We start from the raw sequence: 26,949 nt of genomic DNA on the forward strand, positions 1-26,949 counted from the left end.
TCAGTTCAGTCGCTCAGTCGTGTCTGATTCTTTGTGACCCCATGAATTGCAGCATGCCAGGCCTCCCTGTACATCACCAGCTCCCGGAGTTCACCCAAACTCATGTCCATTGAGTCGGTGATGCCATCCAGCCATCTCATCCTCGGTCGTCCCCTTCTCCTCCTGCCCCCAATCCCTCCCAGCATCAGAGTCTTTTCCAATGAGTCAACTCTTCGCATGAGGTGGCCAAAGTATTGGAGTTTCAGCTTTAGCATCAGTCCTTCCAAAGAACACCTGGGACTGATCTCCTTTACAATGGACTGGTTGGATCTCCTTGCAGTCCAAGGGACTCTCAAGAGTCTTCTCCAACACCACAGTTCAAAAGCATCAATTCTTCGGCGCTCAGCTTTCTTCACAGTCCAACTTTCACATCCACACATGACCACTGGAAAAACTGGAAAAACCATAGCCTTGCTTGACTAGACGGACCTTTGTTGGTAAAGTAATGTCTCTGCTTTTGAATATGCTATCTAGGTTGGTCATAACTTTCCTTCCAAGGAGTTGGCCTCAATAGCTGTGGTTCCCAGGCCCTAGAGCACAGGCTCAATAGTTGTGCAGGACCGGCTCTGCCGCTCTGTGGCACGTGACATCCTCCCAAACCAGGGATCGAACCCGTGTCTCCTGCACGAGCAGATTCTTTACTACTGAGCCACCAGGGAAGCCCAACAACGCTTTCAAAGAAGGCTTAAAGAAAAGTTGTGGGTGGTCGTCACAAGAAGGTACAACCAAATGAAAAAAAAACCCATCCACTTAAAATTTAGGCAATCTAACGTATAGTACACCTTAAAAAAATACAGAAGTTGAAATCTCGTTCTGTCTGTTGTGGACCAACGGTCAAAAGCTGCCAGCGATGACTCACACCCAGAACAGGCCTCCTGGGGCGTAGCCCACCTCCACAGTACCTGCTGTCCCTGGGCCTGCGGCCGGGGATCCTGCAGGGGGCGCCTGAGTCTCTTAGCGGTGGCGAGCTTGCACACAAGCCTGAGGCTCCGGGTCACCCGGGGCCTTGGAATCCAAGGGGTAAGGACGTGGGAGTCCCCTCTCCTCCCGCCCCCGCAGCAGGTCGGGGAATTGCCTCCTGGGGCCACCCAGCCACGCCACTCCCTGCCGCCCGCGCTGACGTCACCGCCCCGCCTCCTCGTCTCGCGCCGCCGTTCCCGCCCCGCCCCTTTTCCCGGCTGGCACCGCGGTGAGGTTCCTCGCCCTCGGCTTCTGCCTGTTGTCCCAAGATGGCGGACACAATGAACCGGCGTCGCGCCGATTGGCCCTGAGGCGACCGTGAGGACGAACGGTCGGCAAGGCCCCACAGTCCGGGCAGAAGAGTGTTGCTTAAGCAGGAGGAGAAAGAGGAGGAGGCGTCCCGACTGCCGGCCGCTCTCCCGCCCGCCGCCGGCGCGGCGCCCGCCCCGCCCCGGTCGGCCCCTCGGCAGCCCGCCCGTTCCCCGGGCCCCGCCCCGGCCCTGCGCCGCTGCCGCCGCCGCCACCGCCGCCGCCGCCTCAGGCAGCCGCCGCCATGAAGCTGACCGACAGCGTGCTGCGAAGCTTCCGCGTCGCCAAGGTGTTCCGCGAAAACTCTGACAAGATCAACTGCTTCGACTTCAGCCCCAACGGCGAGACGGTCATCTCGAGCAGCGACGACGACTCCATCGTGCTCTATGACTGCCAGGAGGGCAAGTGAGTGCGGCGGTGGCCTTGGGCCCGGGTCTGAGTCCCTCCCGCCCTCCGCGTCGTGGCCCTGCGCTCGCCCCGCGGCCCGCTCTCTGCCCGGGCCCGGCCCCGCGGCCTGTTTTGCACACGCTGCTGCCAGGGCCGCGTCCCCTCCGAAGCCGTCTGGGAGACCGTTTTTTTCTTAATAACGATGGCGATAACAATAATCATGTTTTTGTCTTGTCTGCCTTCGGTCTCCTTTCAGACCGCTTTTGCATCTCTGGCCAAACCCCACCTTGACCTTGACCTTTAAACGCCGGGTCCGCCCACCGCGGCCCCAGCTGGTAGCTTTTCCGTTAGTCGGGCTTAGTCCTCGGTGCCCGTCGGCTGTGTCCCCCTTGCAGAACCGCGGAGGCTGCTCGGCTGCCTCATTCAGCAGAGGCAGCTCCCTCTGCCCTCTGCTCGGTGACCTCGATTCAGTCCTGGCCCATCGCCGGTCCCCTGCCCCTCAGCTTCCCGCCGTGTTTCTGCCGGAAGGCCGCGTGGGTTGCAGTTGTTACCTGTCAGGATTTATTTGTTGTGCCTCTTTGGGCCCCTTGTCTTTTCCTTTCTGTTGCAAATCATTCTCTTACTCCCTCAGCCCCGGTTCCTCCGTTTATAGTTAACTTTGTAACAGCATCTGAAACTTTTCCTTTTTGCCAGACACGGACGAACCTGGCCGTCCCATCCCGACCTGAATGTGAACCTCCTAATAGAACAAAGAAAATATCGTGTAACAATTTCGTGTTTCTTCTTGTACTTGTTTTTTAAATTACACCTTAAAGTCCATTAGGACTTAACCACAGTTCTAAGTCTGATCATGACATTTCTAGGTTGTCCCAAGTCCTCTGGAGACCCAACACATGTGTATCTCTGCAGAATCTTAAAAGCACAGCATTTTGCCAATTCCCCCCTTTTTCCTCAGCTCTGCCCCAGACTTGCTTTCTCCATGTCCCTTCTAAATTGTGAGCTCCTTTTTGAATCCTTGGGCTTTTCTTTACCTTCTCCAGCCGTTCCTTCTGTCTGTTTTCTTTAAACTGATGTCTTCTATAAACTTTCAGAACTTGTCTCTTCACTTCTGAATTTGGTTATTTGAGGTAATGGTCTATTGTTTTCCCCAATTTTTCCTGTTTGGGCTGTGAAAAAGTATTATGTAACTGGCTTTGGATCTGCCTGCAGTGTGTGGAAGAGTGGCCTATAGTGGTGGTCCAAGGGGAAGAGAATTGTTAGCTGGACCAATGCTGAGTGGTGATGTATTCATTTCTGTCCAAGTCTGGCCACTTGCATTAACGTGGATTAGAGTCACGTATAAAGCTAGGGTGGAGATAGAGGTTGTGGGGTCCTGGAGCTAGAAGAAATTTGAAGCTGACTTGCTTGAAATGCTTAGTGCTTGTGCACAGATTAGAACCTCTCCCTGGAACTTGAGGATGGAGGTGTGTGTCTTCATTCAAAGAAAATGAAAATCGTGAAAGCATTTCTTCAAAGTTTGTCTCCAAATATGGCATAATTTCCACCCCTTAGTAGAAATGACATTGACTGGAAGTCCTTCTTGTTATAAGTAAAATATTAATTTTATAACATAATTCAGTTCATTCATTCATGTAGCATTTTTGCATAATTACAAACTTGCAGAAAAGTTACACCATTGTTTCCAAGAACTCCCAGGATCCAATAATTAGTTATGTTTTGCTCTGTTTTCTTTGTCATCTCTATGTAAATGTTTACATTTACATACGTATATGTATGTGTGTATATGTGTGTGTATGTATATACAGATAGATATATATATATATATATATATGCATTTTTCCCCTGAACCATTAGATAGTAATATAGAGGTATCAAGCCCCTTTATCCTAAACACTTCAACACGGATATCCTAAGCATAAGGACGTTTTCTTATGTAACCAGAGTACAGTTATCCAAATTAGAGATGTAATATTAACACAGTAGTATACAGCACATTCTTTAAAATATTCTCATATGAATTGTGACCTTGTTTCATGGTGATCTGTGATAAGAGAGTGATCTGATAGACTGGGTTCTAGTTTGGCTTTGTGACTAGGTATGTGACATTGGTCAGATCTCTTCTCTAGCTTCAAGGAGTCCATGATCCTAAGTGATAACGTGAAGAAAAAAAATTGCCACTAGTGTAGGTCAAACCAACATTGGAAGAAAAGTAAGATTTCCTTGGAAAGCACAGTATCTGTATTAGGTGGTGCTAATGTTGGGAGTTTGAAAATAGCTAAAACAAAATTCTTTGTGCTTAATATTTTCTCTGTTTACTGTTCATTGACACTTTTTTAATAATGGAGTTCATCCACTGAGTGATTTTGGGGAGAGGGGAGGTGCACCACAAGACATGTAGGATCTTAGTTCCCCTACCAGGGTTCAAACCCTCGAACCCTGCATTGGAAATGCATGGTCTTACCCACTGCTGCCAGGGAAGTCCCAAATGATTTTTGTTTGTTTAGTATGAAAGCATACAAAGGATATTACTTGTGGTAGATGATGTGAATTTTAGAGAGAAGGATTTAATATTGTTTATTCTTATACGGTTCAATATGTGAACCGTGAACTTCCTGATGTTCAAGCTGGTTTTAGAAAAGGCAGAGGAACCAGAGATCAAATTGCCAACATCCGCTGGATCATGGAAAAAGCAAGAGAGTTCCAGAAAAACATCTATTTCTGCTTTATTGACTATGCCAAAGCCTTTGATTGTGTGGATCACAATAAACTGTGGAAAATTCTGAAAGAGATGGGAATACCAGACCTCCTGATCTGCCTCTTGAGAAATTTGTATGCAGGTCAGGAAGCAACAGTTAGAACTGGACGTGGAACAACAGACTGGTTGCAAATAGGAAAAGGAGTACGTCAAGGCTGTATATTGTCACCCTGTTTATTTAACTTATATGCAGAGTACATCATGAGAAATGCTGGACTGGAAGAAACACAAGCTGGAATCAAGATTGCCAGGAGAAATATCAATAACCTCAGATATGCAGATGACACCACCCTTATGGTAGAAAGTGAAGAGGAACTCAAAAGCCTCTTGATGAAAGTGAAAGTGGAGAGTGAAAAAGTTGGCTTAAAGCTCAACATTCAGAAAACGAAGACCGTGGCATCCGGTCCCATCACTTCATGGGAATTAGATGGGGGAAACAGTGGAAACAGTGTCAGACTTTATTTTTCTGGGCTCCAAAATCACCGCAGATGGTGACTGCAGCCATGAAATTAAAAGACGCTTACTTCTTGGAAGGAAAGTTATGACCAACCTAGATAGCATATTCAAAAGCAGAGACATTACTTTGCCAACAAAGGTTCGTCTAGTCAAGGCTATGGTTTTTCCTGTGGTCATGTATGGATGTGAGAGTTGGACTGTGAAGAAGGCTGAGCACCGAAGAACTGATGCTTTTGAACTGTGGTGTTGGAGAAGACTCTTGAGAGTCCCTTGGACTGCAAGGAGATCCAACCAGTCCATTCTGAAGGAGATCAGCCCTGGGATTTCTTTGGAAGGAATGATGCTAAAGCTGAAACTCCAATACTTTGGCCACGTCATGCGAAGAGTTGATTCATTGGAAAAGACTCTGATGCTGGGAGGGATTGGGGGCAAGAGAAGAAGGGGACGACAGAGGATGAGATGGCTGGATGGCATCACTGACTTGATGGATGTGAGTCTCAGTGAACTCCGGGAGTTGGTGATGGACAGGGAGGCCTGGCGCGCTGCGATTCATGGGGTCGCAAAGAGTCGGATACGACTGAGCGACTGATCTGATCTGATCTGATTCTTACCTAATCACCAGAATCATAGTTTGTGCAAAGAAGCTTACCATAATATTTGTGAAAAAATGTGCATAGTCCTCTGAAATGGATGCATTAGAATCTAGCTATCAAACTAGAAAATGATATGAGGTAAAAGATTATGTTAAGCACAAAACCTTAGGTTAGTATTATTGATATATTTGAGACAAATAGACCATATGTAATTGAAACTGAATATTTTCCTTAGACCATACCCTTTAACATTGGTTCTTCAGGCTCTGTCTTGATTATTGTAGGCCCAATACTGAGGTAAGTAAGCTTCTCTTTGCATTGGTAGACGCAGTCAACTGTCTTGAGAGTAAGCACATGTTCATATGCACACTCACTCCCTCACTCTCATTCACTGGTTAACACAGTAACTACATGGCAGAACCCAGGATGGTGGACTCGACAAGGTAGCATTTAAACTGATCTTTTTATTAACTCATCTTTTGGGAAACGGTGAGAATGGGAAAATTCAGTGCATTTGGAGTGAGAAATCTTGTTTGTAAATAGGTTTAATGTAGGGAAACCCTTGACGTCAGAAAAATTGAAAGTGCAGATTGACTTCTTAAAGCTCCCTGAGTCATCTGATTGTTTAGCATATAGGTTTCAAGAGGTTTTTACATTGAGAGGGTGAACTTCTTTTCCATAAATTCTTGGTAAACAGTAGTATAGGATTTATGAAATCCTCCTGTACATAAATGTAGAATATTATGAAGTTTTTGATAAAATATTTTGATGAGATCAGTTTCGGCTTGATCTTTAAGATTCTGTAGAAGAAGATAACGTTTAAGGAATTTCAACAAATAGACTGATAACCTGAAGCTTAGAAATAAGTGATTTTACATTTAAGTAAAGAGAAAAGAACTAATGACTAGTTTTGATATAGAGAGTTAGGTTTGTCTTATAAAAGGCTCAGTATGTGCTTTGGAACTATAAGATAGAGAGGATGGAAATACTAGGTTATATTAGGAAAGGCAGTTTTGTACCTGGTTTCAGTTTTGATAAATCACTTCTTGAAGAAAGAGCATCTTTCCAAGTGAATGGCTTAAGTTCTGGCCTCACTGGTGTGACATATTCCCATTTTCCTCTTTCTTGTAAGTTATGAATTGTTTTATGTGTCTTTCTTCTCAGATGGATGTACTACTTCTCAAAGCTTACTTGTGAACACTGTAGTAAAGTCCGATTTGAGCCCTCAGATTTACTTCTACTTCCTAACTTTGGCATTTGGTTCAGGCTGTTGCCCTTGATTGATTCTGTTTATTTCCTCCCTTTTTGGAAGAAATTCTGTTTCTTTTCAGTGTTAGGACTTACCAAGAATCTTCACCCTTCCCACATCATTCAAGTGCTTCTCTTTACATGAAGATACTAGATTTTGGTCTTGGAAGATTTTGATGGTTTTCTTTCTCTGTCCATTTCCTTGGCAGACCAAAGAGAACCCTGTACAGTAAGAAATACGGCGTGGATCTCATCAGATACACTCATGCAGCAAATACAGTTGTTTACAGCTCTAACAAAATAGACGGTAAGCAAGCGTCTTTTTAGCAAGTTAATGGTCATGATTACCTTTGTTAGGTAAGGTTTATGGAATCTTTGTGACCGCTTATGTTTGTTTATAGTTATTTTAAATTTTCCTGTGATATTTGCTGTGCTAACATCATTATGACTGAAGAGATGCTGGAAGCAAGCCATTAGTACTTTTGAAGGACTTGAAACTGAGTAAGAAAGTTTTCTAGTTTAGGGTGGGGAGTGGAAATAGGAAGCTACGAATTATATTTACCGTTTGTGCTTCTTGAAACTTCAAAGAATACTTTTAGAAGAAATAAAAGAAAAGAACACTTGACACACAGCAAGTGTTAAACAGTGCTGCCTTCCTGTTCAAAATAATACAGATTTGAGAAAAGTTTTCACAGATACTTTCAGGTATGGTAGTTTAGTAGACCTTAGAAGAGTTTTTGTATTGTCCAATCTATTGATGGTTTGTGTCACAAAGGACAATATACTGACCTTAGTTTTCTTTGATTCCAGGGACATTTTTGATCTGAATTTTATCCCCCTTTCCATTTATTTACTTATTTAAATTTTTTGGCCATACCATGTGTACAACATGTGGGATCTTAGTTGCTCCATCAGGAATCAAACCTGTGTACCCTGAATTGGCAGCGCAGAGTCTTAACCACTGCCACTCCAGTCTTAACCACTGGACTCCCTTTCTTCTTTAAATAAAGTTAATGCCTTTGAAGAATAATAGTTATTTTTCAAATTTTAAACTTGTGAATTCTTTCTCTAATAAAGGATCTTTGTTTTTACTGCTTTTCCTCTGTGATAGGTCATTCTCAGTTGATAGGTCATCTTGGAATTGAGCTATAACAGTTTCATGTTAGGACTGGGTTTTTTTTTTAAATCTCACTGACTTATTGATTATTTCATTTTTAGCAGTAAGATTTTTCTAATGTCATTCAACAAAGGTTGCTTAGACTGCTATTTTGGTTATGCATATCTCAGAGCAGATGAGTAGAAGTTTTTTTGGTTGGTTTTTTTTTTTTTTTTTTTTTTTTAATGAGAATTCTGTACTTGATTTTTAGTAAGTATATTGTTTGTACTTTTCATGCCTTTATTTCAGAAGTGGTTTTCTAAGTAAACAGTGCAATTGATACTTTTGGACAAGAATATAAAACAGGATTTTGAGGAAATATATCTCTGTGATCATCTGAATGAATGGTGTTTCTCCTGTTGGGGTGTTTTTCTGGGTGATTAAATGAGAATGCTCCAAATACGGTGCAAGATGAGGCAAATGTGTAGCACTTGCAGCTTTGCTGCCAGGCCTCTGCTGTGAGGACGTTGCCTTTCCTGTTTCGAGCACATCCGGAGTTGCTCCAACGCTTCGTATCCTTTTGCCTGATTCCAGGCTGAGGTAGTAGTTTGTACAGTTTGAGGGTCTATGATACCACCCGGTACAGGAGATAACTGTACAGGCCACTGCCTTGCCGGGAACAGTGCGCCGGCTACCGAGTGGGGCGGAGACGATGGCGACGCCCTGCCCACCTATGGGAGACCAGGTAATGGGGAAGGGGTCTCTTCTGTTCAGGGCCCGTGAGGAGTTCCTCACAGTAGAACAGTCAGGAATACTTTACAGTTGTCATTTGAGAACTTTGAAGGTGTATTCAAGGAAGCTGTTTAGTTTTGTGCCTTTTTCCCTCTCCCAGGTTAAATATTAGTACCCCTGTAAACGAGTGGAAAGAATTTGTGCTTTCAACCTTTTTGTTCCTGTATACTGTTTGCCTCCATAATGTTCTTTCTGTCCTTTCCTTTTCTGTATTTTGGCCCTATTGCCTTTTACATTTTTCAACAATTGTTTCTTATTCCTAGTCTTGTCAGAAGCATGGTACTTTCCAGTTCTATTCTTTATGGAACTTCATTCCCTTCCCAGCACCATCGTATTTTGTTTTACTTTTTCAGAAGGAATGATTTGGGTTTTAAGAGTACTTTTCTTATTTTCTGCAAGCACAGATCTCTGATGACTCCCTTCTTTGATCCTGTAAAAATCTCACTGCTGTGAACTGGACTTGGTATAGTTTATGACTCTGATGTTTAAATATCTTGCAGTCTTTTTAATCTAAATTTTCTCATTTCTTCTTTTGGCCACTTTCTAACTCACTTCTCTGTATAAGGGGCCATTATAGTTGGTTAATTAGAAAAGGAGTAGAACTTTACTTCTCTTTCCATTTTATTTAATTTTAATGTAAATTGTGTATTCAGTTTACATTCAGATGAGGTGAAGGTTGGGTTGACATGCTGTTGGAGAATACTGGAGAAAAATATGCCAGAGTCCAGCCTGATCCAGAGCTCAGTATGGTTGTTTAGTTCTTCGAGCCTGTTTCGTCAGTAGCTCAGTATGTTTTTCTTTAAGGTTTGCATTCTGTGGGTACTGAAACTGTTGTGAGGTTTTTTTTGGGGGGTGGGGCATATTTGCAGGATAATTTACATTGTAACTATGCAGAAGCCAAAGATTGGTAACAACAATGATTTTTAAACATAGCTCTATATGCTTTCAGCTTGAGAACTCTGCTTTTGAGTTACGTGAAATCTCTAGTGCTGTGGAAAGGAGTTATTCACTATTGTGCATTCAAACTTTGCTTGAATAATGGAGAACAATGAATTCTTTTACCTTGTCTTTTCAAGATGAAAACGCAAAGTAAATTATTATTTAAAAATAATAGGATATTTGTCTTCTTTCAGATACTATTCGTTACCTGTCATTGCATGACAACAAATATATCAGGTACTTTCCTGGACATAGCAAAAGGTAAGACACAGGTGTTAAAAAAAAGTAAATAGGTTATCCAGAGAATAAACGAGTGGAGAGATTTTATTAGTGAAATGAAGCTAGTTTCTCACTGCTGCTTGGCGTATCTCTTAAGTCTTCTCTTGTTAACCCTTCCTAAACAGTCAGCTCTAGATTAATCAAGGTTGTTGAGGCAGGGGTAGGACTTCATGGATAAACTGAAACCTCAGTTAAAACATTAATAGGAAAAATGTGGACTAAAGATATTCAGTGGAAACCTATATAGTAAAAATTGTATTTGGCATTTAGAGATCTCAAATATCAGACATCCCTTAATGAAAGGACAGTTTACATGTCTGAGGCTTCCTGTATAGGTGGCCCCCATTTCAGCATGCCCCTCCTCTACATAAACATGTTCCATATGAAGATCTTCATAAGAATGCAAAATTAATAAATTGTTCTTTGTTACTTTTTGAAAGTTAAGAAACTTGTTTCCTTATTCAGTTTCATAATGCAGGTTGTTTGTCTCTTATCCCAATTCTCCTAGTATTTTTCCTCTGGTTTTTCAAGTTTGGGTTGAATGTTAAACACAATTTCCCTTGGATGCTATTTTAATCACTGGTACTTTCTTTGCAAATGTACAGTAATCCAACGTGGAGTGGTTCAGAGCCCTGATAAGAGGTGGGCGGAGAACACCCTGTTTACAGTGGCACTTGTGATTGGGCTGGGCGTTTTCTTTGTTGCTGAACATAAGAGGTGGCAATTGTTGGTTACTGTGTAGTTCAGACAAAGAATGGCTTGTGACTAGTAGATGTTTTTGTTTGTTAAATTAACGTTCACAAACATATTGTCTGTAATTGGGAGTTGATGGCAGTTGTTTGAAACTGTCCAATTTTACCACTTGCCCAATTTCTTGACCTCCTGATTCTAAATAGATAACTTTGTGCCTCTTTTGTGAGAAAGTCAAGGCCATCCAAACTGAGTTCTTTTCAACTTCTGTCTTTTCCACCTAAATTCCTCTCTTCCTTAGAAACCTTTCCCTGAGAAAGAAGTAGTTTTTTTCTTCCTTGAGAAAAACAACCCCTCTCTACTTTCTTCCATCTCCTTTGCTGCCTACAGACTTCCTTACCTTGAATTTTTTGGTTGAGAATATCACCCACTTCTTTTCACTGTCAGACATAGAAGAATAATCTGCATATTCCCATCTCTACCTCCTAACATTCATTCACTGTTTAATTCTCTCATCCAAGCCAAGCTGTTTACTCCCCTTTCCCTGCTGCCTCCAGGTAAAATATACTGCCTGGGGCTTGCTTTGGCACTCAGCCTCTCAGTAAAGCTTTTTTTTTCCCCCTTTGGCTTTCCATCTTGGTTCTGTTCTTGATATTCTTGGCCTCTCTTTCTCCTTTAACTCTGAAGTAAGCAAGGTTCTACCCTAGCTTTTTTCTCTTCTTCTTGGTATTTTCTCAGCTACCCCCATCACTGATTTCATTCACCTCAGATGGCTTCCCAAATCAGTATTTTTAGCCTATGATTTTCAGACTGGACTTCACACCTACAAGTTTTATACACATCTCTGTAGGTCTCTGACAGATCTGATACTCCATCCTTCGTTAAATTCCTTGGGCCAGTTCCTCTGTTTGCCTTATGTTTTTTCCATCTGTCTCTTCTAGTTCTCCCAACTCAAAGCCTCTGTTGTCTGTTCACTGCTTTTTCCCTGCCTTCACATTCAGTGAGCTGTTAAATCCTGTTGACACTACCTAGGTTTAACCTCATGTGTCACTTTCCTCCATACTTACTCCTTTGCTTCTGTCCTTGCTCAGGTAAATTACTGTCAAATCCTAATCTCCCCACCACTCACTATCCTGCTTCTGCACTCTAGTTTTTCTTTTCTTTTTTTTTTTTTTTTTTTTTTTTTACAGTTCTGACCACTTCATAGCCTCCATCAAAAAACCTTGGAGTCAGGTTCTTTTCTGTCTGACCCGTTTTCCCAGTGTTGTTGAGGTGAACTCTTGCGCTGCTTCCTGAACTGCTTCATGCCTTCTCCTATCTGGCATCTTCCAGAAAGACCACTCCCATTGAAACCCTATTCAACACAGGTGTAGCTGCTTCCGGAAAGCCTTCTCTGACCCTCTCTTGGAATTGTCTGGGCTAGACAGTTAAGCTTTCTTAGAGTGGAAATCTTGTTCCTCCTTGCATTCCCTGTGCTTCTTAACAGAGCCATATGCCAAGGTAGACTTCCTCTGAACTTCTGACATAAAATTACATGTCCATATGCAATCTCCTCACTCTGTTTTATTACCACCTCAGCATTCCCAGGAAATTTTGGCTTATAGTATCTTTAAAATTTTTAAGTTGATGATCTAGTGCAAATGTTAATTTAGTTATGCTGGAAGATTTGGAGTGGGGTGGGTGGCGGGGAAAGTACATTTTCTCATTTTCTGTTCATGGCACACATTTTAATTCTTTCTCATGGAACCAAAACCTCCTGAACCCCTTTCAGTGTCATCTAAAATTTGAACTTCCTCTATTTCTACAGTTAAAAAATCCACTCACAAATGAGTTGTGTGACTTAATCACCTTATTTTTTAACTTCAGATTTTTCTTTGTCAAAATGAAACAGTACACCACCATCATTTCCTCTGCAATCTTCACTTATGACACCCACTCTTTTGTCTATGAAGTGTTTTTTAGCCAAGCCAGAATGTGGAGCTGCTCTTCCATAACACCCAGAAGGAAGCACCATCTGAGTGTCCATTTTCACAAGGGCTTCCTCAAGAACCCCCCTGGTTAGGGCTCTGGCATGCTCCAAGAGGCAGGTAAAGCAGAGTCACATGCTGTCCTTCTCCATAGGCTGGGCCCAAATGCTGGGGACATGGTGGGTATCTTCAGTGCAGAGCATGGCAGAGCAAGAACATGAGCAGAGGGGAAAAGAGAGTCCAGATGAGGCCTTGGAAGAAATATTTTTCAGTGAGTGAATCTTAACAGTATAACCATAAAAGGGGACCCATATCAGAAACATAGCATAGGCTGTTAGCACAGGCCTGTGGCTTTCCGTAGGTATGGCGCTCAAACTATCAACCTCACCATCACCTAGGAACGTGTTAGAAACATAGATTGTCAGACTTATTGGACCCACAAACCTCTAGTTAAGGAATTTTTTTATTAATAAATTGAGATATAGTTCAATACCATTAATTCATCCTTTTAAAGTGTACAATTCAGTGGTTTTTAATATATTCACAGAGTTGGGCAACCATCATCACTATATAATTCCAGAACATATTCATCACCCCAAATAGAAACCCTGTATCCATTAACACTCCCCATTTCCCGTCTTCCTAGCCCCTGGCAGCAACTAATCTACTTTCTATCTAACCTCTTTAACTTTCATGCATGTTTAATATGAATAAGTGATTTCATTTCTTTTTATTACCAAGTAATATTCCTATGTGGTGATAACACATTTTGTTTATCCATTTATTAGGTGATGGACATTTGAGTTGTTTCTACTTTTTAGTAGTCATGAATTATGCTATTATGAACACAGACGCATGGGGATTTTTCTTTTTGACATGTTTTCCTGTTTCTTGGGTGTATACCTAGCAACGGAATGTTTACCTTTTTGAGAAAGTGTAGAACTTTTTCAAAGCAACTGTACCATTTTACATTCTTACCAGCAGTGTATCAGGATTCCAATTTGTCCACATCCTCACCCACACTTGTTATTTCTCTTTAATTTTTGCTTTGCTAGTGGGTATGAAATGGTGTCTCATGATTTGATTTGATTTGGAATCGTATATTTTTATGTTGTAGCTTTTAAGTTGCTTTTTAAATTATACTAATTGCCTTTGATTATTCCAGATTGCTTGTGTATGCCTGTTTCTTAAAATAACATTCTTAGGAGAACATGTATATAGGGAGGCAGGCCAAGTGGTTTAGAGTTCATATACAATTATTGCAGATATTTTGCTTCAACTACTATTTATCTTGATGCATTGCAGGGTGGTGGCTTTGTCCATGTCACCTGTGGATGACACTTTCATTTCTGGGTCTCTTGATAAGACTATTCGGCTCTGGGATCTCCGCTCTCCTAACTGCCAGGTAATGTTGCCTCACAGTTACACTTTAAGTGTTTTCTGTGGTAAGCACTGTTATCAGTGCTCCCTCTCAAGGAAAGGGGAAAGCAGTGTTTTCTTTCTGGAATCCCAGAGTCTTTAAATTTTGGAGAAAATCTTTTCTTTTCCTGGTAGGTGACTGATAATTGAGTTAATACCTTAATCCAGTGCATATTTATTATGATCCATGCCTTAGTGTTTTAAAGGCAGTTTTCCTGGAGACTCTGAACTATAGATATTAGATTTTTATTTGAATTCAGGGTCTGTAAAATTGTACAGTTAGAGTTGATCTGAAATGAATTGCATGGAGACCTATTTTTTTAAAACTTCATTTTAGTTAGTTTTATGTTTGTTTTTGTAGGATCCTGGGTTCATTAACTTTTTAAAAAATTTTCTTTTTTCTTAGGGTCTCATGCATCTACAGGGCAAGCCAGTTTGTTCTTTTGATCCAGAAGGATTAATTTTTGCCGCAGGTGTCAATTCTGAAATGGTCAAACTTTATGATCTTCGCTCTTTTGATAAGGTAAATCTTTGAATCTTTGAACTGTCTTGATACTATGGAAGTTTTGAAGGGTGAGATGGACGTTGAAGAGCCTTTTTCTACACTAGAGGAGGTATGTGGTAGATCTTAGAAAGCATCAGAGCAGTACGTAATCCTCTGCTTTCCCTAGTCCCAAAGGAATCTAAAGGGATAGAATGAGATTTGGCTCTGGCAGAAAGAATGATTGATGTGCCTTGGGCCTGAGGCTGCTGTCTTTTTTTTTTGCAGGGGCCATTTGCAACATTTAAGATGCAGTATGATCGGACTTGTGAGTGGACAGGACTTAAGTTCAGCAACGATGGCAAGCTCATCCTCATTTCCACCAATGGCAGCTTCATCCGTCTGATCGATGCATTCAAGGGAGTTGTGATGCATACATTTGGGGTGAGCTGACAACTTTTGAGCTCTTTTTTTTTTTTTTTCCCCTCCCAATGTTCTTACCTTTTTTCTATGGTCATCCCTTCTGAGAATTATGTTAGCTAGTTGATGGAGACCAGCAGTTGTCCTTGGTTAAAGGCATGGACTGGCATTTTCTTCCTGCACATGACATTAGTTCTCTTGGATTCTGAGACATTTACTTCTCACTCAGTGGCTCAAGTTTGGTGTTTAGATATATAATAATTCCTGACCATAAACATTTTCTAGCTCCCTTGAACATGCAGTTGGGAGTGAATTAATTGTAAAGGGTGGTAGCCAAGTCTGGAACCTTGGTAGCACTGTGCATTGAGAAGGTGTATGTGGAGTCAGTGTTTATAGGCAATTATTTTTTGTTAATGGCACTGTAACGAGTATTGTTTTGCTTTTATTTTTTAGGGTTATGCTAATAGCAAGGCTGTCACATTGGAGGCCTCATTTACTCCAGACTCCCAGTTTATTATGATTGGTAAGCTTCCTTTATCCCCTTTGGGGGTTATTTCTCTGATACTGTGCATTATGTTATTTTTGCTGGTTATAACTAATTAAGAAACCATTTATTATCCTCTTGATAGAAATTTCCAGATTTCTGTGTAGCACATTATGTCAAAGATATTGTGTCTTTAAACTGTCCTGGCTTTGCATGTCTTTACTGGGGATGGGCGTTAATGATGGTCTTCTCCTGGACCAGCATAGAGTTAAGTCCTGCAAGCACTGTCTTGCTGATAGTAGCAACTTCCTGTTGTAACCTTGCGTTGAGTCACCTTAGTGTAGATGTTTGTAGGTGATCGTATTTAGCCCCCTTTTTAAATGAGAAAACTGTAGTTAGAGGGGAAATGGCTTGCCTGAGAATAGAGTCTAGATCAGTTCCTAAAGTGTCTTTTCTTCACTGTCTTTACTCCTCCTCCATTTCTGCTGATGGCTGGGTCCTGAAGGTTGGCCGCTTTCAAGATGTCAGTCCGTGTCTGTTTGCCGCTTGTCTTTGTAGTATGCCTTGAGCTGTTGTTACATGCCTTGATCTTTTCTCTTCAGGTTCGGAGGATGGCAAGATCCATGTCTGGAATGGAGAGAGTGGTATAAAAGTAGCTGTATTGGATGGCAAACACACAGGCCCCATTACCTGTTTGCAGTTCAACCCCAAGTTCATGACCTTTGCCAGCGCTTGTTCTAACATGGTATGTGAACAGCGGGAGATGTCCTCCGCGTAGGGGCCCTCTTCATTTGGGGTGGGGTCCTTCTGTGAGCACAGTGAGTTTTAAGTAGGCACAGTTACAAGCAGCCACGTTCATGTTTCTCAGCTGGTGGCCTCCCTGTTTCGCCTCTGTTATCTGATCTGTGATTGGGCTGGCCTTGCACTTTTACTTTTCTTTCCATGATCTGGGATCACCTCTGAGGTCCTGGGAGATCTTAGGTCAGCTCTGGCTCCTGGTTTTATGTCCAGACTACCTGAAGCTAACTTTTGGTTTCTTAAAACTCTTTGACCCAGCCTTTTGTGGCTACAAACTTCAGTTTTTCCATTCCTCTCAGATTATGCTGAGTTCATCAGAAATTCTTAATCACAGCTCACCACTTAGAATTTTCTCCAGGCCCCTGTCTCCTCCTGGACAACATGAGCAAAACAAAGTAGCAGTGAATCTCAACCTCCTATTTCCTCTTGGCATCTCCTAAACCTGTCTGGAGAAGGCAATGGCACCCCACTCCAGTACTCTTGCCTGGAAAATCCCATGGATGGAGGAGCCTGGTAGACTGCAGTCCATGGGGTCCCTAAGAGTCAGACACGACTGAGCGACTTCACTTTCTCTTTTCACCTTCATGCATTGGAGAAGGAAATGGCAACCCACTCCAGTGTTCTTGCCTGGAGAATCCCAGGGACGGGGGAGCCTGGTGGGCTGCCGTCTATGGGGTCGCACAGAGTCGGACACGACTGAAGCGACTTAGCAGCAGCAGCAGCAGCAAACCTGTCTAGGTATTGGTATGAGGCATTTCATTACTAGCCTACTCAGAATACATTGCTCCATCTCTTTTTCTTTTTAACTAAGAAAACTGTCCCCCCAAAAATGTAGCAGAGACATCCAGTCCAACCTCTTTTGTTATTTATAGCTCCTGAATGAGAGGGCCTGCCTGAGGTCACTTGTAGGTTAACAGTGAAGCCAGACACCCACCTCCCAGAGAGTACTTCTTTTTTTTTAAACACTGGACCTCTGTGATGGAACTTAGTGTTGGAGTGAAAAAGAACTAGTTTACTTTCACATAGATTGGGGAGTGTTTCTCTGTTTATAGATTGCCAGTCAGTTGGTCAGGAGGGAGCCATAACTGCTTCAACTTTAGGGTTGGGCTCCTTGATGGTGGGGGAGGGGTAAGAAAATCCTTCAGCATTGAGGAGAGAACCTTGGTTTCTTAGAGTTGACTCATGTTCTTCTTTCATCCAGGCCTTCTGGTTGCCCACCATTGATGACTGACCTGCATGGTGCTTGGCTGTTTTCTGTACAGCGAGGGTGGCAAGTAGGAAAAAACTCAGAGGGGACTAAGATAATAGTGGGATTGGATCATTTGACTGGGCTGGAGAGCATCCTTCCACATGGCCTTCCCAAGAATGTGCTGTACATCTGCTCAAAAGAAAAAAGTTACTTTGCCGAACTTCTTCAAAAGGACTCTTGGTGTGGCCGACTCAATCGGGACTCAGACTTTCCAGCTGTCACTGCACCGAGCTCCTCCAGAGGAGTGACCAGACTTGTGATGAGGGTATAGTGGGCCCTCGAGACGCCTTCAGTTTTGAATGTATTTGCTGCTGAGGAGTCGGTGAAGTTGTTATTTCTGCACATCCCTTCTCCCACCCCCATAAATGCATGGGAAGCCACAGTTCTGATTTTGAGATGCTAGGGCAGTTTAGTGCCCCTTGCCCTCACCCTGCATGTCTTGTTACTGGGTCTCCCTGTGTTATTGTGGCATTGTCCACAACTGTTGCATTACTTAGGTGCCAAACATTTACAGAAGTAAGTCTCCATGTATTTTAGGGTCAGAAAGGGACAGATACAGAAGGACCTTGCTTTCCAGGAAGTCTTGCCAGTTAGTCATGTGAAGGTGGGTGACCTGACCACGCCTCAGGCTCTGGGTAGGCAAAGGGTCAAACCTGAAAGGGAGGGAGGAGTGGGAGCAGGTGAATTCCTGGGGCTGGGAGGTCTAGCAGCAGCTTGGTGTGGTCCCCTGTCATCAACACAAACCCTCGGTCCTTCTGGGTGCCTGCCAAGTTTGATTGTGTATGAAAGCAAGGTGGGCGTCTATTTTTGTGCATGAGCTCCATCACGCGTTCCTGTGGGCCAGTATTGTGGAGTGAGTCCGAGCTGTTTACATTGATGCCTTCCCTGCCCACCACAAGTTGTGTACATAGTCTCCAGATGATCCTACCCCTTGCCCAGCTCCCAACACGGGGCTGGCCTAGGCCTGTGTTATATTTAGCCTTTTTATATATGACTTGGGATTCTGTTGTTTGTATTTTAGCACAGTGTGTGTACACCTTCATTTAAATATATCGTGTGTGTGCATACATATATACATATATATATGTATGCACATATATATATATATATATATTTTAAAAGTATCAAAGAGTTCAGCTGAAGGAGATGAAGTCCCATGCCTCCAGAGAAAGACTGCATCCTTGCTAATAGTGTTTGCCACAAGTGTTAGTGAGTCTTCCCTATTAACTTTTTTCCCTTCGGGAGACTAAACAAAAGCAAAGCTTTTGAGTGTTTGCTGTCCCCATGGCAGCTAAGTGAGGGTCTTGGAATGACTGCCTTGTGTTCCTCAAGTCGCACTTTGGGGCCTTCTCTGCAGTATTAGCCCCTTTTTTGCCCAGTGATGCTCTGTCTCCGCCTGTATGTGTGTGACAGTCACTTTTGCATGCCTTTTGTGTCTGGCTTCTAGCATTTGGGGACAGGATGCTGGAACCAGAGCATTTTCAGCTTGTCTGAGGCTTCTTTGCCAATTACAGGTCACTCCTGTTTACCTGGTATGTCTGCTTTCTTGCTGCTTTTCCTTGTCTTGTCTTGGGGAGGCTTCCTGATCGGGGTTGAGATGAGCTGTAGATAGCTCATTACCTTTTCCCCTGCATGGCCTTCTTAGAGCAGGACAAGTGGCATATTATTTCACCAAGTTCTCAAACATATAAGCGAGTAACACATTCCCTGCAGACCCAGAAACAGGCCCAACAAGGTTATGTTTGACTTGCCCCAGAGTACCTACCCACTGGTGGGGAAAGCAAGCCATTACTCTCGCCATTCAGCAGCAGGAATAGGCTGTGAATTGCTAGCAGTTACTGTTTTGTTTTCTTTTGCTTTTTTAGCAGTTACTTTTTGGTTTGTTCCTCAAATTTAAGGGCAAGGGGCATACATCTTTGCCAGACATAGACTGAAATCTACAGTTTCTGCAGTGCCACACTATAAAGCTCTGCATTCTCAGAGTGGAGAGACTTTTAGAAACCAAGTGATCTGAACTATTAACTGCCCACCCCTGGCTTTCCAGGGTAGAAAATTCATGGTAGGAGTAACTGTTCAGAGAGAGTACTTGGAACTGTAGGTTAACAAGAAGGCCTGCGTAAGTGACGTATCTGTACCCAGAGCAGCCACCATGCATGACTTGTCTGTCCGCAGGAAAATGATTTGTATTGAGATCCTGTGTGTCCGAAGCAGAGGCAGCAGGTCCTTTGAAAATATGCACTGCACTGCTTCTGTTTATGGGGACCTGTGGCTGCAGAGCCAGCTCCTGAGTTGGGAAGGAAAGGGAAAGATGCAGCTGGAAGTAACCGAAGATGATGCGGTGGTGGAAATAAGGCAGAATTAAGGGAGGAGTGTCTGTGAGTCAGAGACCCTGAGGAGCACCAGGGCTGCTAAGACACCTTCAGTGGGAGCCGAGGTGCTTAAGTTCTCCCGGGGATGGGGGGCGCACCAGGCTCTCCAGAGTCAGGGCCAAAGCCACTGATTTATATGTGACAGTGACACTGCACTGCTCAACCACCAGCCAATGGGGTATTTTTTGTTTTTTTTTAGAAAAAAATGTAACTTGCAGTCATAATTAATGCTTATTAAGAAAAATCTGGGAATTTTAAAAAGAATCAGTTTACCACCCAAATGTTACCACTGCTAATCTTTTGGTGTTAAGTGTTCTTCTAGACATTTCTGTGCATATAGATTTTTGGTGTGTTTACATAGTTGTTATTCTACTGTATATACAATTTTATGTCCTTTTTGTACTTAACATATAAACATTTTTTCCATGTTATCTGTCTTAGACAGAATTTTACGGCTGCAGCCTCTTCCATTGAGTTTTCATAGCACTGTTTGCCTTGTTCTTAGAGTTGAAGGGCATGGGGGTGGGTTGTCCCCTGTCAGTCCTCCTGGCTCATACTGGGACTCACTGTAATGCTGTGGACAGGTTGTTGGGCTTGCTGGGACTGCCTCTGGTAACTAAGGCCTGTGGGCTGGTGGGAGGAACCCTATATCAAGCTCCCAGTGCACAGCAGTCTGGGTCCCTCAACCCCCCATTCTAATAAGCAACAGTAGGCCAGAAATGAGTGACCCAGAAAAGGCAGGCCTGAGCCAACCTTGAGATCCTCAAAGACTGTATTTGGTGTACACCTCAAGCTGCCTTTCATCCTCACTGTTAACTTCAACCCTTGATCAGTTGGCAACCTCTAGCTGGAATAAGGTTCATCCTGCTAGGCACTAGGTTGTGGGGGGGGGGGGGCAAGTATAGTGGAAATAAAATTCTGGTAGAAGGCCTGGCCTGTTCCTTGGTAACCCACTGCCTGGCTGGTGAATTGGCAACTCACTAGTACCGTGGCATCCTCAGCTGCAATACCGGGGGCCTGCCACTTTGCCCCTGGTCATTAGAGGTTGACCAAAGGCTCTGGAGGGCAGCAGAGGGAGCGAGCCAACGTGTAAGGGGCAGGCCATGCACAGGCTGTCAACACGACTGTTCAGGGAGGAGGAGGTCCCCCTAACGGCCTGCCATGAAGGCTACTGCGGTTTTTGGCTCTGCTGAGAGACATGAACACGCAGGTGACCGTGGCTGCCTTTGCAGTGGTCACTCCTGTTGGTTTGGCTTGTTTGCAGTTGAGAGACCTACCGTTGCCCACTTCCTGGGCTTCAGCCTTGTGATGTGAGAAGCAAAGCAGACTGTGGGTGAGCTGGCTGAGTAGCTGACGTGGGTAGTGGGTTGGCAGGCACAGGATACCGCTTACAAAGCTTTGCTGGGGGCAGGGGGGAGTGGAGGGTGGGGACTGCTGAAGAAATAGAAAGTAAAACTGCAGGGCGGTAGGGCACAGTTGTGCATGCCAGATGTCTTACTAGAGTCTTGGAGAGGGTGCCCAGAGCTGCTGGGGCTAACCACAGTTGGTCATGACCCAGCTGTGGACAGAGGTAGGCCCAGAAGTGCAGGGCTATGGAATATGACTGTAAAAAGTGAGTAACTTCATAGTTTATCCTATCTCTTCCCTAGAGAACATGTAGGAAATGGAGTCTAAAGTGAGTTAATGGGCAGGAAAGGAGCTCTGGGAGCCTCCCCAGTGTGTTAAATAAACAAGTTTCACCATCATATTGGGGCTTAGTGGTCCTTGTCCTTTCTGGCTGCAGTTTAAGGCTGTGAGTTGCCTGGTAAGAATTAATCTCAATTGTAAACCAAAGTAAGAGTAGATGAGGGAGGAGTTAGATAAGGCTGAGGTTATGAAATTCAACAAATACTAAGCATCTAAGCCTTGGCCAGTGCTGGATGATAAAAAGGGGTCTTGTGAGGAAGTTGAAGAACTAAACTACTCATGAAACAGCAAGCTCTGGAGCCCCAACTAACTTGTCTCTGGTCAGTAAGTCTAGCTTTATTCTAAATTTACTGTAAACTTTATACTAAAACTACTATAATTTGCATTTTTTAAAAACCCAAAGGCATTCCCTCTGGTACCTCAAGCCCAGAACTCACAGCCAGCAGTGGGGACCCTCCCTTCTGTTCTCCCGGGCAGCAGTTCTCTCACTGGGGCTCATCCCAAGCTGGGAACTAGGGAGGCTGCAGAGAAAACAGTGCTGATTATAGGAAATTTGTAAGGTGGAGCTAAGGCTAAGACTGATTTTTTATTTTAGAAGAGAACGAGAAAAAGCAAAAAGTGTACTATAATGCCAAGCTTTACAGCAATTGACAATTCACAAGGGTTCTCTGCATATAAACATTTAATAGGGAGGTGATGGAAGCAACAAGGGCATTGTTGAGGCATCAGCCTTGGGCAGGGCTGGGGCCAGAGAGGAGCAGTCAGGAGCAGTGATGAGGGCATTCACCACTCAGCCACCTCTGGGGCTCCTTCTGCCCGTTAGTTTCTCCCCCAACTATAGCCCCTGGGTCCGTGCCTCTCCTCCAGCACAGAGGGGAGCAGACCAGGATCTCAGTGACATTCATGCATTAGAGACCTGGATCCAACCACAGGCTGTCTGCCCTTTCTGGCATCCTTGGCCAATGCACTTAGTCCAGCTGTCCCCATTTGGGAATAATGTATTGAGGCTGTTCAGGATCTTCTCCGAGGAGCCTTGCGTGGAATCCTAATGTCAAGTGACTGCCATACATTATTATTGACAGCGTTCTTTGCCTGGCAGGGGTGGGGACCTGGGGAACTCCCTATGTTCTTCCAGCTCTGACTGCCTTGTAGAAATGCGCACCTTGAAATAGGCTGGGGTCAGGGCTCGGTCTGGGACTGGGGCAGGCAGACCTGCTGTTGACCGTGGTGGAGGGATACCCATATCGCACCTGGCCCCTTAGTGGTTCTGGGATGCGGTGTCTGAATCCTCAGCGGCTACTGTGCCCCTGGCCCTGGTGGTGCAAGGGAATCACGAACACAGAGACGTCGTCGTAGGACACCTGCCCTTCCTGTATAGGACTGTCGTCCGTCCCCTGTGTGCTGCGTATCAGCATCTTGGCCAGCTCCGAGAACCTGTGGGGACCATCCTGCAGATGTACTTTGGGGCCAGATCAAAGAGGCAAGGCCAGCCCTCAGGGAGAGCTCACCCAGTTCTCACTGGACACTTGAGAACTCAAGCAGTGCAGTCTGACTGTGTGGACCATGTGAGTATGGACCCAGAGAATTTGAGGACCCACAGTCACCCCCAGGAAACCTGAGGTAGCTCCAGTCCTGGCCAACTGTTCTTAGCCGGACTCCTCTGTTGTGTTGTCTTCTCCGTACTTCTTAATGCTGCTGCTGGTACTAACCCAGGTCCAGGCAGATCCCAGCAACTACAGTACCTGTGTGGGTCCTCTCGGTTGCCAAGGAGGAAGCTCCGCACCAGCCGTGCCACTTGCTCATTGGACAGGACATCCCAAAGCCCATCAGTTGCCATGACAACCACATCCTCCTCCTGGGGCTCCAGCTGGTCCATATTGAGCACAGTCACCTGCAAGGTAAGTCTGAGGTCTCCTCACTGCTCCCTTCCTAGCTCCCGCCAACCTTGCATTGTCTGCCTTACTGGGCAGATGGAAGTGCTGTGGCCCCCTCACCTGTGGGACAGATAGCAAGAAGGGCTTGAGCTGAATATTTGTGTCCAGGACTCTGAGTTGATGGTCTCCTAGACCCCGGGAGACGGCCAGGGTTCCCAGTAGCCGAGCCTGGAAATAATAGAGGTGTGAGGTGATAGCAAACAGCGCCAGAAAATGTACACGTAAAGCACACACAGGTGGACTGTGACCCATGGGCCCCTGGGCTGAGGGAGAAACATCCTGTGACCTTGGAGCAGCCCCTAGGACCTCAGCCAAGGCCCCCCACCCCACGAGGGACAAAGGAGCTCCCACCTCCACAGGGGGTGATTCAAGAGGGATTCTCGGAGTGGCCATTTACTGACCTGCCTACCCTGTCCATGAATCAGTGGGTACTTGAGATCCGACTTCTCCACACACTTGTAGCTCCTACCAGGAGCAGACCCAGCATCAACCCAGGCCAACAGGGCCCACCTTGCCTCGTGGAAGGGGACTGCCCCAGGCCACCCAGCTGAGCCTGGACCCCAGGGCCCTCCCCACAGTGTCCCCAACCCCACCTCACTCACCAGCCACTCATGTGGTGATCCCTGAACAAGACCTTCTGCCCCAAGTCATCCCCCTTCAGTCGCCGAGGGAACTCCAGTCGGGTGAACTCACCAGCCAGAAGCTCAGGGTAGATAAAGGCCTGGGATAGGGAGGCCTTGCTCAGATCAGGCTCCCTCTGGTGGCCCAGGAGCTGGGGCTGCATCCACATCCTCCTCCACTAAGAGCACCTACCAGCTGCTGGATCCGCTGCCGCTCAGTCTCTGGGGTGAACTCAGAGCTCAGGGGCCGTACCTCATCCCTCCGCACCAGAATGGCCCTGGATGAAGTTTTAGAGGAGACGGAGAGGTCTGTGGAGCAGCCTCCATCCTTACCCATGGCCTCCCTCCTGCTGGCCCCTCCTCCAACCACCAGGGGCCAGTTCTGCCCATGCCAATCCCTTGCTCAAAGCCCCTCCATGACTGCTTAAGTCCTGCAGGGTAAAGCCTCAACCGTCTGACCTGGTCCCTGCCCCTCTGGCATCTGACACATGCCCGGTACACAAACAACTCAGCCAATCTTCCTCATTTCTGTCTCTCCACTTCCAGCCCCCTTTCACTGTCCCCCCACCTCTCCTGCCCGTCTGCTCGCCCCACCTTGCCCACCTTCCAGGGCTCACTCACCTGCTGTCCCCAGCATTGGCCACATACAGCTTTCCCTTCAGGGACACAGCCACCAGGGCTGTGCAGCCACCCACCTGGCCTGAGGCCTCCAACTCTCGCCCGATCACCTCATCCTGGGGCAAACCAAGGCTGCTTTAGCTGCTGCTTGTACTGCCATTGTGCCAGTGTCCCCAAGCCCCACCCTACAGCGCACTTCCCAACCAGCAAGCATGGCAGTCCCTGCCCAAAGTCTAGCTATGACTCCAGGATCCCTGTGGTCAGGAGATCTAAATATATCCTTGGGGAGGTATGGAAGTCATATTCTAAACAGTGAGGAAGAGAAACCAGGGACCTAAAGGATGTACAATGAGATAATACAGGTAAAAGCACCTAGCACATATTAATAGGAAGTGCTGGGGAAATAGAGGTTATGATGACTGCTTAATAACAACCCAATTTTATCCTCTCAATCCGAAGATCCAGGGTGATCACAATTAAGTGCAGGGACACCCCCCTAACCCAGAGTCCCTCAGATCCCTGGGGATAAAACCTTCCCTCCTTCCCCAGCCAAAGGTCACACTCACACACTCCTGAAAGGCACTCTCCAGAGCCCCGATCACCAAGTCTTCTGTTCGAATGCCCTTTTCCTCCACAAACTGGGGGTCACTGGGGCAGACGCAGCAGCCGCTGAGGTGCATGGGGGGCTGAGTGGCCACCATGCCCTCTACCACAGCCTCCAGCTGCCGGCGCAGGCAGGAGTGCAGAGTGTTGGCAGCCAGGATAGCTGCAGCTGGACCGCCGTGCCCATCAAACAGTGCCCAGTAATGACCTGTCAGGAACTGTACAGGAAGGGCTTGGCATCAGGATCTGCCTGGCCTCCCTAGTTGTCCCCTGGCTGAAAATGGGGCACTAGGGCAAGAACCTCAGTCTGCAGTCCTGGCCCCAGTCTATAAGAGGGGCTCAGGCTCAGCTGCACTCACCTCCTCTGAGCACAAGGTCTGCCATTCCTGGTCCTCTTCAACCCCAAACTCACATCTCCGGATGCACAGCTTCCCACAGGCCGCCTGATCCTCATTGAACTCAGATTTCTCTGCGTTGATGATTCTGAGGCCAGGATGTGATCAGTGACCCTTTTAGGGACACACCTCTGCCCCCATGGGCACAGAGAACAGTTGAAACACAGAAGGGAGCCCTCCCTCTGGAGCAATAGCCACCGTGCTGTCCCTAACACACACCTGGACAAACAAATGCTGGTAGTTTGCAAACTGTTCAGTGATCTCACAGCTAAGGCAAAACTCAGGACTCAGCCCCTCTGGAGCTTACCTGCTGTCCTGGGCTGGGAGGTAAGGGCAAGGCTGCCTAGGGAGGTGTGAGGCTTCCTTGCCTATCGGCTGCCCCATCTCAGCCATAACCCAGGGTGAGATGTGTGTGTGTGAGGAGTGGAAGGACTCTCCAAAGCCCAGAACGCTGGACCTCTGCCCAGTGACACTACCTCTTTTGGAAGCCTGAGGGGGTAGGTTTTTGGGCTGAGAGGGCAGGTCCTGCCCGATGGGATGCGGGAGGGACCCAGAGGAAGTTATCCACAAGGTCGGGGGCGCGGGATCCTTCACTCAGCTGAGCCTGTTTTCTCAGTCGTCAGCACGGGACCCCGGGCGGGATCATGGGGTGGGGGACGCGGCCTCAGGATAAGACTCGCGGGGAGGGGGGAGGTTCGGGCGGGGGCCCGTTTGGGGCCGGGCACTCACTCGGCGTAGCCTGCGTTCCAGGGCAGCGAGCGGCCCCGTACCGGGCTGCGCACGGGCCGGGCGTCCGGGCGCCGCGAGGCGTCGGCGGTGCCGGAGCTGGAGCCCGAGCCGCGCAGGAAGCGGGGCCGCCGGTAGGGCACAGGGCTGGTGCGGGGCCGGGGTGGCCGCGGCGCGGGGAGCTGGCCCCTCGGCAGGAAGCGGCGCCGGAACCAGTCGGCTGACATGGCGCGTTGGCCGGGGGCTGCCCGCGGGGCGCCGGGCGAGAAGCTGGGCCGACGGCACCGCCCACTAGTCCCGGGAGGAGGAAGCGGGCTAGGGGCGGGGCGGAGCCGGCTGCGCGGTGACGCCCCCAAACCCCAACCTCCCTGCCGCCCGGGAGGGAGCCTGTGCGCGGCCTGGGTGCCATCAAACCTACCGACAAGCCGATGGTGTTATCAACCCCACTTTACAGGCAAGAACACTGAGCCTAGAGAGACAAAGAGGCTGGCCTCCGCTCACCCAGGAACCTGAGCAGGCTGAGGTTCACCCACCCGTACGGGGCACGAGCCTCTGAGAGGGAAAGTGCCTCCTCCCCGCCCAGGGAGGCTGTAGGGGTCCGGGGCTTCCAGGTTGGATCAATGTCCATGGCAGAGAC

General features: G+C 46.2%; 2 protein-coding genes across 2 annotated transcripts; one reads left to right on the forward strand and one right to left on the reverse strand.

The window, feature by feature from the left end:
- The first annotated feature begins 1,260 nt into the window (after positions 1–1,260).
- WDR82 (WD repeat domain 82) lies at positions 1,261–20,177 on the forward strand. The gene is made up of 9 exons (XM_086367713.1): positions 1,261–1,713; positions 6,957–7,054; positions 9,769–9,835; positions 13,816–13,915; positions 14,336–14,452; positions 14,699–14,854; positions 15,284–15,353; positions 15,917–16,059; positions 17,314–20,177. Exons 1-9 carry the CDS (start codon positions 1,553–1,555, stop codon positions 17,341–17,343), a joined length of 942 nt encoding a protein of 313 aa, XP_086223839.1. The 5' UTR covers positions 1,261–1,552; the 3' UTR covers positions 17,344–20,177.
- A 1,903-nt stretch (positions 20,178–22,080) lies between these two features.
- On the reverse strand, positions 22,081–26,595 carry PPM1M (protein phosphatase, Mg2+/Mn2+ dependent 1M). Its single transcript, XM_086367706.1, has 10 exons — positions 26,316–26,595; positions 25,551–25,674; positions 25,155–25,409; positions 24,592–24,704; positions 24,164–24,248; positions 23,953–24,071; positions 23,752–23,815; positions 23,411–23,518; positions 23,159–23,307; positions 22,081–22,850 (listed from the first exon to the last, which is right to left on the reverse strand). The coding sequence occupies exons 1-10, from the start codon at positions 26,537–26,539 to the stop codon at positions 22,706–22,708; spliced, it is 1,386 nt and encodes a 461-aa protein (XP_086223832.1). The 5' UTR covers positions 26,540–26,595; the 3' UTR covers positions 22,081–22,705.
- Positions 26,596–26,949: the final 354 nt, after the last annotated feature.

The sequence above is a fragment of the Bos grunniens genome, chromosome 22, assembly GCF_055505025.1.
Source record: "Bos grunniens cultivar Pamir isolate PY7600 chromosome 22, Bosgru_T2T1.0, whole genome shotgun sequence".
NCBI classification, from domain to species: Eukaryota; Metazoa; Chordata; class Mammalia; order Artiodactyla; family Bovidae; genus Bos; species Bos grunniens.

Coding starts and splice junctions, on each gene's coding strand:
- WDR82 (XM_086367713.1), top strand. CDS start 1,553: ATGAAGCTGACCGACAGCGTGCTGCGAAGCTTCCGCGTCGCCAAGGTG. Junction 7,055..9,768: donor CAGCTCTAACAAAATAGACG/GTAAGCAAGCGT, acceptor GTCTTCTTTCAG/ATACTATTCGTTACCTGTCA. Junction 14,453..14,698: donor ATCTTCGCTCTTTTGATAAG/GTAAATCTTTGA, acceptor TTTTTTTTGCAG/GGGCCATTTGCAACATTTAA.
- PPM1M (XM_086367706.1), bottom strand. CDS start 26,539: ATGTCAGCCGACTGGTTCCGGCGCCGCTTCCTGCCGAGGGGCCAGCTC. Junction 25,675..26,315: donor TGGAACGCAGGCTACGCCGA/GTGAGTGCCCGG, acceptor TCCTGGCCTCAG/AATCATCAACGCAGAGAAAT. Junction 25,410..25,550: donor AGACCTTGTGCTCAGAGGAG/GTGAGTGCAGCT, acceptor CTTCCTGTACAG/TTCCTGACAGGTCATTACTG.